Source organism: Lottia gigantea, assembly GCF_000327385.1.
Source record: "Lottia gigantea unplaced genomic scaffold LOTGIsca_78, whole genome shotgun sequence".
In the NCBI taxonomy this organism is placed as follows: Eukaryota; Metazoa; Mollusca; class Gastropoda; family Lottiidae; genus Lottia; species Lottia gigantea.
The window spans coordinates 741,258-756,375 of NW_008710601.1; the positions used below are offsets into that span (position 1 = coordinate 741,258).

General features: G+C 31.6%; 1 protein-coding gene across 1 annotated transcript; it reads right to left on the reverse strand.

Moving 5' to 3' along the window:
• Positions 1-4,907: 4,907 nt before the first annotated feature.
• Positions 4,908-9,292, reverse strand: LOTGIDRAFT_132223 (hypothetical protein; the record flags this gene model as incomplete). The annotated part of the gene is made up of 6 exons (XM_009066589.1): positions 4,908-5,170; positions 5,606-5,729; positions 5,901-6,033; positions 6,532-6,725; positions 7,526-7,627; positions 9,185-9,292. 6 exons carry the CDS (start codon positions 9,290-9,292, stop codon positions 4,908-4,910), a joined length of 924 nt encoding a protein of 307 aa, XP_009064837.1.
• Positions 9,293-15,118: the final 5,826 nt, after the last annotated feature.

Here is a 15,118-nt window from a genome sequence, read left to right on the forward strand (position 1 = left end):
TTGACTATTTCTGAGACTAAGGTATGATTGGTAAAAAATAATGGCGCATCTGTCCCTTTATGGTAAAAATGTTGCATTATTTGGTGACAATTATTGTGAAAAGTCATGACAAGATGGTCCAAAATGGCTGAATCAACAGCCCAGTTGGCATCCATATATTACTATTCTCTTATCAGCTTATGTGATGCATATATTCACAGCTTTGTTGCCAAAGTTTTGTGAATTAATTGCCATAAACTCGCATAAGAATGATCATCATGTATAAAATAGTTTTATCATATCATAACATGTATTACGCTAACTACCCTCTTCATGATTTTCAACCATTTCTGCCTAAATGTCATGTTTTCTTTGATTTCAATTCATGACATAGGAGAGATTTTGGTGGGAAAGGCTCTGTGAGATGTACTATTATTTATTATAAACTGTATTAATTGTGATACTGTTAGATTGTCTAATTGTAAACTATTTTCCTTGTAAGCCATCAATCAAACCAGATGTCAACTGTATTCTCTTTATTTGCCCGTGACCTTCTTTTGGTCATCTCTTATTTACCTGCTGATTTCAGATGTAAATCTGAACAGTTTTGCAACTTCGTGTTTGGTTTTACAAAAAAGTTTTTGCTACAAATTGAGGTCTACGGCCTTTTTGCATCAACATTGTACATTGAAAGTTTTCAAATGACCAAAAGTAGGTTTGGAAATAAGAGTACAGTAGAGTTATCTCCCATTGAAAACTCCTAGGTTAAGGTGTATTTTTTTCAGGTGAAGGTTGTTTGTTCTATTATTAGAATAATAAATCTTTTGTTGATCTCTTCTATATTTTATTTGATGCATTATTGTAAATAGCTTAATCTATTTAGAAATGAACTGTAGAAGGACTACTGGGCCTTTTTTGGGGTTGCTTCTTTAGAAATGTATGAATTCACAGATTGATGTTTAAAACTGATTTGATGTCTGTTTTAGGGCATCTGGTGTTTTGTAGATCATCATTTGTTTTGAAATATTTGTCAGCCGATCAGTGCTTCATTCCTTGGAAACTTGATAAAAATATTTAAGATTTTGATGAGATTTTCTGACTGCATGCTGAAGTTTTATTTGAATGAATTTGTCACTTGCCCATTATATATCACGCAAATTTTTAATTTTGTAATTAGTTTTAATGACGATAAGTCTTTTCTTCACAATGGGAGATATCTTTAAATGAGCACAAATCTGTCTCACCTGTAATGATTCTCAAATTATTTTGAGATGAATTTTTCGAATTGAAATTCTCTTGTTAATTTTCGATAAAAGAGAAATTCTTAATAAAAGCGAATTATTTGTATGAAGCAAATTTTTTCCATGATTGAAAAATTGTGGCAAGTTTCAATTGCATGGGTTGTGACAATGTAAATGCTAATTTACTAGCATTAAATACAATAGAAGCTTCTATGTATGATGTGTTAGGAAGATACATCAGTTTGTTTATGGGTGATAACAATTGTATTTTGGATGAAACATAAATACTTTAGTGCACAATGGTTTGATTGATGGCAAAACCAAAACATTAACATGTACCTCGGGCTTAAAATGTAACCCATGTTTAACACAAACTTTCAAAATCTAAGCACAGTTTCAAAGGGATTTTCTACTTGTGAAACATGGCCTGTTTATAGCAGCAGCTCTCTGAACATTATCAAATTAAAAGACCAGTACACAACCAGAAATCTTTGGGCTAAGAAATATGGACTGTATCCCCAAGAATCTTGTTATCCAATGAGTTACTGATGTTTAATTATGTACGACCTATTTATTAATTATTATTATTATTAAATGCTGTATATATATCGGCTGTAAATGGTTTATTAGAGCACTCATTGTATATATCTTCATCGTTATAATTGTTATATCATTTATATGGCTCTTTCATTAATGAAGATCGTTCTTCTCTCTCCTCTATGGTCATTTGTACATGTTATTATAATGTATGTATATGGTGAACATTCAAGCTTAATATTACCATCTTATTCACTTTGGCTTTCAATATCTTGTATGTTATAACTGTTCTCAAACCCTGATTTACATACACAAGTATTTGGTTATTTGATGATGTGGAAAATATCCCATGCCACAACTTAGCATGTGATGTGTTACTGCTGTGTCTTTTCTCAACAAAAACTTGCAGAGAGTTGCGTTGCTTTGGAATAGGGCTTTTCCAAACTATTTATATAGAAACAATGGAATCCAGTCAAATTTAATTTAATAAGATGCCGTAATGAAAAAAATGTATGATCATACTGGAATGCCCTAATAGAAGTGTATCATCGAAAATTATTGAATCTTTGAATCAGTATATATGAAATATGTGGGTTTGAGAATAGTCCAAGCTGTATTCAGTATCTCTTTCCTTTTCATAAAAGTCTTAGTATACGTAAAACTCTAAGTATAAGAAAGAATTTTGATCTAAAATCTTTACCAATTGTCAAGTTTGCATAATTTATTCAAAAAGAGACATAAGATTTTCTTGTCAATTAAAATGGAATGCTTTTTCTTTTGAAATCTTGAAATTTTGATAACAGTACTTTATTTCTTTAGAATAAAATGTAAGCTGGCCTTATTGGTTTTATAAAGAGTTGTAGTGAAACCTGAAATAAATTTCTTCAAGCTTATTTATCAGTTCTGTTTTATTATTCATTCAATAGATAGATAAGGGATTTGAAGCAAGTTCCACTCCCAAACTATTTGCCCACAATGCTGACCTTAGAATAGCTGTTAAAGGAATACTACCTCTTAGAATGGACCTAAAAATTTAAGTCTCAAAATTGGTCAACAAGTATATATATTCATCAGTTGGACTTACCAGGTACCATGACTAAAGAATAGAAACTCTATATAAGACGATATATCTATTAAACTAAATAATTATTGAAACACTCTTCAAAGCACGTTTTAAAATTACTTTGTTTAATGAATTATTACTTAGTTTTATGGATTTATAGAGAGATTCTGTTGTTCAGTTATGACACCAGGTTAGTCTACTGATGAACAAAGACTCTAAGGACGGGGATGGTGACAATGTTGGCATAGATTGAGATCTACTGTTTCCCCCTTTATCTATGATGAAAGGCTAAGAGACTGAGCACAAAACATCAACTACTCTTTGGTTGAAATCACTAATAGTTCTCCCACAGTTGAAAGGTTTTCATTGCAAAGTGCAAAGCATACCGACCCGGTCTTCTTTTGCTAAATCAGTAGCAGAAGAAGTGATACAAAGTACTAAATAAAATATTATTAAACTTAGTTTTGACAATTTTTTCTCCAATTAAAATAAAAAACAAAACAGATTTTATGAAACTACATTTATTTTGAGAACCTGAGATATGAACGTGTATAGATCAGAAATAAAATAATACAAATTATACTCAATTTCCTCACAGAAATACAGGGTAATTGATGAAAATTGACAGGCAATTGTGCCAAAATACAAGAAGCCTGGCAGGCTATCAATAACATTTTTGCATATTTTTGCATGATTGGTTGTAATCTTGAATATTGAACTGTCACAGTGATATGATGTGCATATTTTAACAAGTAGTTTCAAATATTCCACTTAAGTATTTAAAACAGAACTAGGGTTAAGACCATACAGTGTTGAAGTCATTTATGTGCAATTGGGTCTTTTATGCAGATACATATGCATCCATATTTAGCGAAGAATCTTCAAATCCGATGAGTGTATGATTTCAAAGTTCCCAAAAGATAGTGACAATTTTGAATTGCCATTTGAAGTAGTTAAGTACTAATTAACAAAACAATTACTAAATAGAACAAACCTACTATATATGTATATATTTTTTATTTAGAAACTTGACTAGTATTCACCTAAATTGGTCACTAAAGTTTCTAAATGTACAAAAACGAAGGATAAAAAACAAAGAAATGAACACGAAACTATAATGATGATGATTAATGAAAATGATTAAAATGGGAATAAATGATTATAATTAATTAGAATCTTAGCTGCCTATAGACCATGGTTATAACAGCACTTAACTTAATATACAAACACATCTTAATTCATTAGTTAATAACAGCTTGTCTGCACTGATAACTTGGAATTAAAATACCTTTGGTAAAACCAGTATTTAAGCAAATTAAAAAAGAAATTAATAGAATACAAGAAAGTATTTTTCTTTTGTTTTATATACGAGCAATTATAATAACTTGGGTTAAAACTCGTTAGCTTTAAAATATTTGTACTTAGACAATATGAAGTTATCAGAATTGAGTAGATCTCCTGATAAACTGAAAATATTTCCCTCATTGCACACTGTCTGACAGCTGACATTATAAGCCCAAAGAAGATTTAATTTCTTTTACTCTTTTACATTTATTGGTAGTCTAACTATACATATTGGATGCAAACAGGGAAATCCTTTCAATTCGTAATTTGATTCAAAATTTTGATTAGAAAATTCAATTCATTAAGTACATTTTGATAAAAGTTGCAACTAAAAATGGATATTGTATTTGCAATTTCACGTGCAAATAAAAAAATGAAACTTTTAAAAGTCGTAATCTCTAACATAATTTGAGATTTAGTCCTCATTGAACACAAAAACACTAACAAAAACAACATGGCATCTTTTTGATGAACCAAAGTCCATCTACTAGATGAATCTACTATCTATATACAATAAATATAATGTAACCATGGCCTAATTGCTGCAATATGAAGATTTTTTTTTCGATGAGAAGCAAGGAAGCCATTGGTAGTGGTTTTTGGATCCATGTCAATCTCCTTCAGGATGCGAATTCCTAGATTATCAAATGCAATGCTACATGGTGCCTTTTCAGATTCAGTTTTAGATTTTGACATGGACTGAGTTCAATGGATTCCTTGCTTTATGAAGATGATTGTTTAGCTTAAACACCCTCATCTCCTTCACTGTCTTCGCCATCATCATCATCTTCATCAACTACTTCATCATCGTCATCATCATCATCTAAATCTCCATTATCTCCTGTAGCTAATCTTTTTAAATCTTCCTCATCATCTTCATCACCAAATAACTCGCTAAAATTTTCTATACAGGAGAATTTTTGTAAATGTTTCTCATCGAGATCTTTGTTACCTGGTCGAATAACTAATGTACTTCTTAATCCTGCTGCCACAGCTGCTGTCGCTTCTATAAATAGAAAGTAAAAACCATTTAACAAAAAATTTTCAGTTAATGAGGAGTTTAATCCAAGGGCAACAACTCTTGCAAAGGGAGCCAAAGTTTTGGTCTTACTTAAAAAAAATATCTTATATTCCATTTTTTACTCTATTTTTGTGGAGGAACACAAAATTCAATTCCATGTATTCCAACACTGGGGTAGCCCTCGATTGGCAGGTTTGGAACAGGTTCTGTCTGTTACATTTCTGGCATCAATAGAACAGTACGGAACCAGATTATGTCACATTCAAAATTTCTTTTCTCTGCCATTTTGAATTCTGTCTGCACCTACGGTTTTATTCCAGAAATCCTAAACGAGCAGTGAACTTGCCAATCGAGCAGCCCCTATGGAGTTTAAGTAAAGGGAAACAACTCTTAATAGTATTACAAAAACATAGTTCTTACCCTCTGTACAGTCAGTAAGGAAAAGAATGTCATCACCAGAAACACCAATTTCTGAGGCTATTTTTTTATAACTGGCACTATCTTTTTTATCCCCAGTTGTAGTGTCAAAATAACCATTAAATACCTACAAATTGAACATAACAAAATAACAAATGCTTTCCCGTTTAAAAAAATATTCAAAATGTAAATGCAAAATACCATTACAATTACCATTATCATGGACAATTTGTTTCATTTCTTTCCTGTGGACAATTTCACTCATTCTGTCAATAAATAGCAAATCAGCTATACTTACATCGGACATATCTCCTTCATTGGTATTAGCAAAAAATAATTTCTGACTTTCAACACTTCCTGATGAATACACATAGATGTTGATTTCTTCTTCTTGAAGTTGTCTTAATACATCACATACATCTTCAAACAATCTAAATATACATACATAATAGGCATGTCAAAATATTTCTATAATTTTGAAAAAGAAAACATATATGGGTACCAAACAGTTAAAAAAAAAGTAAATAGTTCTGTGAACACTTGAGAATGTGTTGAATTACCAAATCAGTCAAAGTGATATCATGTGCTCTTAAAGGGTGAGATTGTCCAGCCTGGCAGTTAAATATTTTTAAAATCTTTTAATCTTTTCTTCCATTCATTGCCCTTGGTAAACTAATATTCATATTCCACCTCATGAATATTTATTTATTGACTCATCAAACTTTCCCAAGGGGAAGCAATCAGGATGATGTAATGTTACTCTACTGGGTAGCTCAGGATATATTTAAGACAACAGTAAATTATTGATTGTCAGTGTTCATAAGATACATTTTGATATATTAAAAAAATAAAACAAAAGTAGAATTTCAAATAGATTTAGCCCTTTATTTAGACTAATAATACCTCTCATTGATATAAAATTTACTTACTCTCCTTTGATGACACCAGTTGTGTAACCTTCTCTCCAAATATGTCCCTGAATCTGTTTGAGTTCTGTAGATTTTCTATCAGAACTCATCTGCCATTTAATATTATCTATGACTGCTTTAATAACATCATCTTTATTGGAATCTGTGGCATCTGGTATTTCTACTACACCTTCTTTACCTTCTTCCTTATCTTTCTTGGCCTAAAATATTTGAATATATTTATATAAAATGAGGAGATATAGTTTTCATGGAGGGGTTAGCAGACATTGGAAGGGCATGCCTGCTGCCTTGTACCATGGATACAGTGAAATAAGCAAATGACAAAGAAATTAATCCAACTTTCATCAGAATTTGGTTTTTCTTGGACAATATCCAAATGCTAACAATTATTGTATTATTTGGTTATCTTAAAATGTTTTCAAGCCTCTTTATGCTTATCAAGATAAATGTCGCCTCTGATTGCACAGTTCTGATTTCCTGTCAGATGTCTGTGGTCCTGCAAGAGCTCTATTATATTATGCCATTTCTGAATGGTTTTAAAACGGTAAGCATTCTCTGCTTAACTCTGGTAAAAAAGGTAACAGTGACCGTGCTCATAAAAGCTTAAAGATGGCTTCCCTTAATTTCATTTATGAAAATGAATATGCTAATACTTATATGAATAGAAAGTAGAGGTGTTCTAATGAATTGGAAAAAAACCAGTTTGTCTCACATGTCCATAATCAATTCATAATTAGCTAAATAAGAAGAGAATTACCAGCAGAATTTCAATGAATGGCCGATCAAGAGGTCAATACGCCTTTTTTTTGTTTATCCAGATTGTACATACATGTACATTTATTATTGGTTAAAACACTTAATTATATGCAATAAGAACATAATGATATGATAAAGAATACATGATAATCATTAGAAACACCAATCAATCATATTGTTAGCTTAATTTGACACTAAAAAATAAGGAAACCCATCTTTAAATGAACAGTCCACTTACCAATTCTCTTAAAGCTGTGATATCTTTTTGTGTTTCTGCATCATCAAAATGTGCAGTAATGTACTTTTCACAATTATCTTTTACATATGGAAATAATTTGTCCTGAAAAATATTAATTGTCAAAATTTTATTACACTGCATGTAAATTTACAATAACAAAATAGTGCATTATGTATATATTGCATACTTTATATATTTATTTTTATGAATCATGTAGAGCAAATAAAACCCGACTCCTTACATCACTCATGACACATCTTGTTATTCAATGTTAAAAATTTCTCAAATGATTTCATTTTGCTAATTGTCAAGTACTAGGGGACAGGTAATTTTGAAATTGTAAATATAAATTGTCATATAATTACTTTGTTTTATGGATGTATCATATTATCCTTATAGAGGGATTTAAAAAAAAAATGGCACCTGGTAAGTCCACTGATGAATATAATATACTCTTATTGGCCAAATTTAAATTTTATATTAATTTTTAGAAGTAGTATACCTTTAAAAGACAAAGAATAGTGAATGGTGTAAACAATGAGATAATTCATTGATATACCTCATGGTATATAAGATAATTCCCATGGTATATTAGCCATAATGACTAGTGTGTGGGAGTATATATCAAGACAATGTTATATACTGGTAAGTGGTAGTATTTCAATGGTTAATGTGTAAATGGTTATAAAGCAACAATGTTTTTAGAAGTATCTTTTTGGTCACGTGACTTCAAATATTTCCCGCTGCCGTTCAAACCCTTTGACCCCTTCACAGCCGGGCTTTGTTTACATTATCCCCCATTTTTCATTTGGCGTGAAATTCCTTTCATAGGAACAATGAAACATTTTCACAACTGGGCCAAATCTCGATGTAATAAAATACTTGAAATCCAAGCTTACGCAATCGAATAGGTGTAATCAATCAAATAGATATTGATTGAAAGCAACAAGGAAGAAAACGACCTTGACCCCACTGAACTGCACAACGATAGTAGGCCGGTTTTTGTTCACCACGAGTAGTATTAATCACTCTCTGTACAGTATACAGAATTTATAATAATGGCGTCAAAGATAGCTAACAGTTATATATAAGAGAAATAAAACCAATATTAATGAAGTGATTGTCACAATATTAACGATCGAAGAAGTGGATCAATAGTGTTCCTTCGTCAATGATGCCATTATTGATATTTGCCGGCACCATTTCTGCAGTGAAGTATTTAATGTAATGCTTCTTCACAGAGAATCGCAAGGAATATTACAAACTATTCCGTGTCGTACGTTACCATCAAGCAATTTCCCAATCAAGGATCAACTCACTGAACCGTGGAAAATCAAAAGTTTTCGGAAGCAGGCGTGAAAATCCAGTGGCACTTGATTGCATTTTACCCCCAACGAAGCTACTGATTGTATACACACGCACAATACTTTTATAATACACGGTGCAGGAAAAATTGATGCAGTTCAAATTTTTAAAGCAAGCAATAACTAAAAATTCACCAAAGCAAATATAAGCAACGACCTTGTAGTTTTTTTTGCGGGGCCGAAAAAAAATTAGCGGGGATTTCAAACAAGGAAGGGGAAATCGCACAATGTTCCTGTTCTAAATATCCGCGTTCACTAAGGCTATTTGAAGTTGAAAAAGGAAATAAAAACTTACCTTTACAAACGATATTGAAGTCGTGGTTCCCTCAATATCCACCAGTAATGCTTTTACTCCAGTGATCAAAGAGTCTGCTTCTTCTGCGCTTCTCTTTTGTGGTGCCATTTCGAAGATATGCTGTTTTAAAAATTTGAAGCGAGTGAGCGACAAGAACGTTGGTATTGAACAAAGAAGCCGGGTAGTAATGGTTGTATTCACTCCAGTCAGGTGCGCGCTAATGCTGTACGCTGTTTAAAATGGCTGTACATTTTCGCCCAAAGAACCTATTCCTTTCTCCATTGTTTACCATTATCGCCCAAAATTTAGGTTTCTGGGTGGAGCTTTATTCTTTCCAATGTTTTCATTGGTTCGAAGGTTCATGACGTCATATATTTGACCTTTGTTGGCAGGTCATAAATATGTCGACCAATCATTGAAGATTATTTTCACGAGATGTCAAGTGGGGACGAATGAGTTGTTCTTTCTTTATTTACCGCTAGATGGCGTCTCTTGTCCTCGATTTCAATCTCAATCTGCATCCGACAGCTCGAACGTCTCCATTTCCCTGTTGACAAATGCTTTTAAAACCCCTTAATTTAGCCCAATTATAAACATGTAGGTCGAATTTCTCCTATGAATATGCATATTTTCGTGATATGTTGTTCATTTTAGTCTAAATTGTCAAAACTTCTCTAATTAAGCTGTAAAAGTAGATAAATTATATTTGACGTGGCAGGGAGTGAGTCCGCAAGATCTACTCACCGTCTTGAATATCTACCAATGAAAACGTGACTTCCACGCGAGTTCGGGTGGTTCAGGCTGTCGTATTGTTCATGGTGTTTGCAAAGTAAGTAAGGTCAGAAAGAAAACAAACCAGTTATTTTGGTCTTTTCATTGACACCCACCCATTGAGCTGAAATATTACCGGGCCTGTAATCTATAGATATGTTTTATCGTCTGGTGAAATTTTGTCAGTTTCTTCCTTGATTCTGATCTAACTATCGACACTGTTTGCTGTCGTATTTTGGACTTGACACCGGTAGATTCAATCATTTTTAACAAGTGCCTACGTGGACTATTTTAACTTTTCGCCGAATCCTTTTACGTAAGTTCAGAATCTAAACTTTAGTGTTTGCCATATGGTTGCAATTATTAGATCTTGTGTGTTTGTTTGGATCAGGATAACAGGATTTGTAGTTGAATAATAATCGTACAAAAAAGCTAAAGTAATATTAGGAATTAGGGTGATTTCAATCTTGCAAGGGAATTCCTCCATGCCTTGCTATAAGAAAAGGGGAGTGGCTGGAATTTTTGACCGTTTCCTTGATGCCAAGGTTTGTATTTACGTAATGATTTACTCATCTGTTTTTTTCAGGAATTAAAACACTATAAAAAAAGATTAAGTTAGCAAGAAAATCACCATGGATCCTCAATCTATATTAATTGGTTTAGTGGTGTGTGTTTTGTCTGCTATCATAATTTATTTAATAACTGCTTTCACAATGAAAGAAAAAACATTTGATGAAGTTTTGGAGGAACAGAGAAGAAGACAAGAGGAAGAAAAGCCTAAATCGAAGAAAAAAATCGTAGATGTGGCAAAAAAGAAAGTGAAAAAGGAGCCAGTGGCTAAAGAAAAAGTGAAACCGAAAGTAGAAACCAAAAAGGATAAAGAAAAGGACCATCATAAGGATAAAGAAAATAAAATGGTCAATTTAGAGATAGAACCAGAGGTCATTGAAGCACAGGAAAGTGTCACTGTTCAGTCTATGAAAAAGAGTAAGAAGGTTAAAGCACAGAAACCAATTCTAGCTAATAAAGATGAACAACCACTTGTTTCCGAAACAACTACCACCAAGGTATTATTTCATAAAGAAGTGGCACCTAAAGATGAAATTGCTTTGAAACATGTGAAACATGATGATGAAAAGGCACCAAAGAATGATGATTCCAATAAATCCAAGAAGAAATCTGATAAGAAGAAAGAACAAAGTTCCAAAGTTGACACCATCACTGAAGTGGTTCAAATAGAAGTTGAGAAAACCATCAAGAGTGAAAAGAGAACTGATTTGAAGTCTAGGAAAACTGACAAGAATAAGAATAACCAAGGTAAACAATTTTTCTATTCTTACAATATTTAAACAATATTATGTGTTAATGTTTATTGCATATATGTATTATATTATTAGCTGTAAACATATACACATGATTTTATGTTGGCTTAATAGTGCTTTTGATATAAAACATCTTTTGGAGTGAGTGGCTTTTCAGATTAGGGACAGTCCGTATGAAAAAAAATGAAGAATCCAGATTAGGTACTGATAAGTTGACTAGATAATATCAAATATTATTTGTGATACAGGAGATAGAAAAAATGTAGGAGTTAGAACATGCAAGGTTTCATAAAATGTTGCATGAATTTCATCATTCTTTTGTTTTAAAGGGTCACATTGACCTCAGTTTAAATTTTAGAAGAAATTGATGTTATTAAGCTTATGAGAATACCCTACAGTATATTATTACTGTTAATTACTGATGTGTGTGTGGATTAATATGTGTACATAATTAGCACACTGTTAATTAGATATCATAGGTCACACTTATTACTCTCATGTTATTAATTTAATTTGTGACATGATACTAGTTAGTTACCTATAAATGCAATGATAACCTGCAATTAATGCAGCCATTCCTAACTCCAAGATTATTATCAGTTGATATATGATCCATGAAAGTCAATATTTTAAATATTGGCTCAATCCTTCATGGGGAAAATTAGAAAAAATATACAGGTTGTCCATAGTTAGTAATCAATTAAATCAAATCTTAAATGTAAATGACTTGAATTGAATAGTCTTTTTGATATGAGCAAGCTAAATTTAAATAGCATGTTAAATGTAAATGTACTTTAATTAACATTCTTTTAGTTATTTGCCATGTACAGTGTTTAATTTACAAAGCTAAGATAGAAGACGCAAGGCTAATTTTGCCGTCTTGACAAATTTCTATCATTTCATCCCAGACGGCATTATAGCCTTAAATAAGAACTGGTACTGGTACACAAAATTTTGTTTTATGTCATTGTCATTTGCTAAACAAATTGTAAGCTTACACAGACGTAAACTGTCTAGATGTTAAACATCCTGTTGAGTAGTAGACTTCTTTCTGACCTGGTATCTGTTTTAACAGTGTGACTCTCTTTATCATGAAGTTTGGTATTCTCATTAACATACCACCTGTTTCTCTACAGCAACAAGACATAACCATAAAAATTTACAACTAGTACTGGGAACTTCAGTTGATAATGATGAATTTGAATGACAGATGCTATGAATTATCTTGTTTTTCTTTGATTGTAATTGCGTTAAAAAAGATTTAAATTAGATAGATGTGTTTTCAATATTGATTTATTGACAAAGATAACTAAAGACTTAAGTAAATAAAAAAATCACCATGTCTTATGTATGTTAACTTTGAAATCTGCTGTTTTACACACATAATGTGTTAACCTAGTAGCTGTAAGTGAAGTTCTGAAAGTGTCACTTCCATCAAGGGCATACTCTCCATTTCCAAAACCCTTGATGTTACTCTGCAACTGTGTTTGTCAACTCAGCATAGCTAAGCTAATATATGTTTGATTTAACAAAATGGATTATTAACCCTTCAGCTAGAATTAATTTTAAAGTGCAAATTCAGTTGTGTTTAGGTTTTATTCTTTCTGAGTAGAATAGCAATTTCATATTTTCAAAAAGTATTCAGGATTGTATGATTTGTATATTTCAGAATCTACCAGTAGCAACAGTATGCCATTGATTAATTCTATTAAAAATGCTTCGTTAAATGATGCTGATATTCAAAGTTTAATAGAAGTTTTATTAGACAAACAGAGTGGAACCATTGATATTACTTCTGATTGGAATAAGGTATGCTTTTCATTTGTCTGTATAGATGTTTATCTACATATCTATAAATATTTAACAACCCAAGAATCAGTTAGATTCAGTGTAGAATCACCAAAAAAAGAAATATGAATAGTTATGATGAAGCTATACAACACCAATACAGTAATTATTTATAAAGAATATATAGCTATAAAATAATAGCATGTCTTAAGTAGCAATAAGCTAATATTTATCAAATAAATTTCTTTTAACAGTCATAAACTGATAGAATTTGACATTTATTTTTACATGTTTTGTTATTACAGAAGAGTCAAAAAGGACAGAAAGGAGATGGTTTAGCACTTCTCAAACAACAAGTAGAAGAAAAAGAAAGAGCTCTTCAACAAGGTAATTTTAAGATTGAAATTGCAACATGATTTGAACAGATTGGCATAAATTGTGACATCTTGTCCAAGTTTAGTGAACATGATTTATAAAGCAACATACAAATATTTGAGTTAAGCCACTAATATTTGGGTGTTTGATGAGGACACTAATCACAAAATATGGATTATCGTGCAAACCCGTTTGCAATTAGTGTCCCCAATACACATAAAAAATGTTTAAAATTCTTTTCACAATAGCCTTAAGTCCTGTTTACTATTTCAGAACAACAAATTGCTATGGCTTCTAATTCTAAAGCTAAAGAGATCAAACAAGAATTAAATACTGAGAAAGTCCGACATGCTGCTATGGAGAAAGCTTTTAAAGAGAAACTTGAATCACAGAGCAATGAGATGAATGCTCTACAAGTTCGTATTCAACACGCTCATGATCAACATGTAGCTGAAACCAACAATCTACAAGCTAGATTACGACAATTTGAACAAAGCAATGATCGAAATCTTCTACAAGCACTACAGAAAGTAAGTATGGAGATCTATCTTCAAGAACTATAGATTTATAAAGTACTAGATTTTAAATCCTATTCCTATTCTATAATTAACAAAACATATCTTAAAGGGACAGAGTGCGCCATTGTTTTTGGACCAATCATACTTTAGTCTCAGAAACAGGATTTTTTTGCTTAGCCAATCAGTAATAGTGTACAAACTATCTCTCTTCTATAATTCATTTGCTTTTCAATCAGTTTTATTGTATTTTCTTATCTTTATTTTTTTAGGAAAATAAAATCTTACAAGATACTTTAAGAGAAAATCTGTCAAAGCCTAAGTAAGTGATCAAAATATTTTATCCTGCCTGTCCACACCATCTTTAATGTTAATTCTTCAATTTATTTTGTTCACGATTCTAACATAGTTTGAAAGTTACAAAACGCTTATGGCACTGTCATGGAAACTGTTTTCCCCTATTGTACACTGCCCATGGTGCTTTCTACAGTTTTAATTTCTCAATTTGTTTCATTCTTAGGACTGACTCTGTCTCTCAAGCTGAACTGAATAATATGAGACAAAAAGTTTCTATTATGGAAAAAGAACTAGGTAGTAATGCTGTCAAATTAAACGCTAGTGAAAATAGCCGTAAACTGTTAGAAAATAAAGTACAGAAATATGAAGAACAGATTAGACAATTTGATTCAGGAAATGTAAGTGAATATTTTTTCTAATATAAATATATATATAAAAACTCCTGATCATAAGGAATAAACTTGACATAACAACTTCCCGACAATTGATCATTTCTCCAATTCTTGTCCATCCAATGCTAAATAGTAGGACGTAAAACTCCATTGATTCCATTTCATTTCCTGTCCATCCAATAGAGTTTAACTGCTTCAAAGAAAAACAATATGTCCTCAGTTATAATCATAATGTAACAGGGGTTTAAAGAATTAAATGATAACTCAATTCTGAAAACTAAGATACCACTTTTATAATTATTGGAAAATAGCCTCCATTTTGAAAAAATGGTTGCCAGGAAACTGCTTAGAATCAACTCAGATTTCTTTTTCTATGTTCATTAAGCATGGTAACTCATTCCAATCCTAAAATAATCTATGCATATTATTTTTTTACAACTAAATTGCTATCAGTTCTTTTGATGTGATATTCTT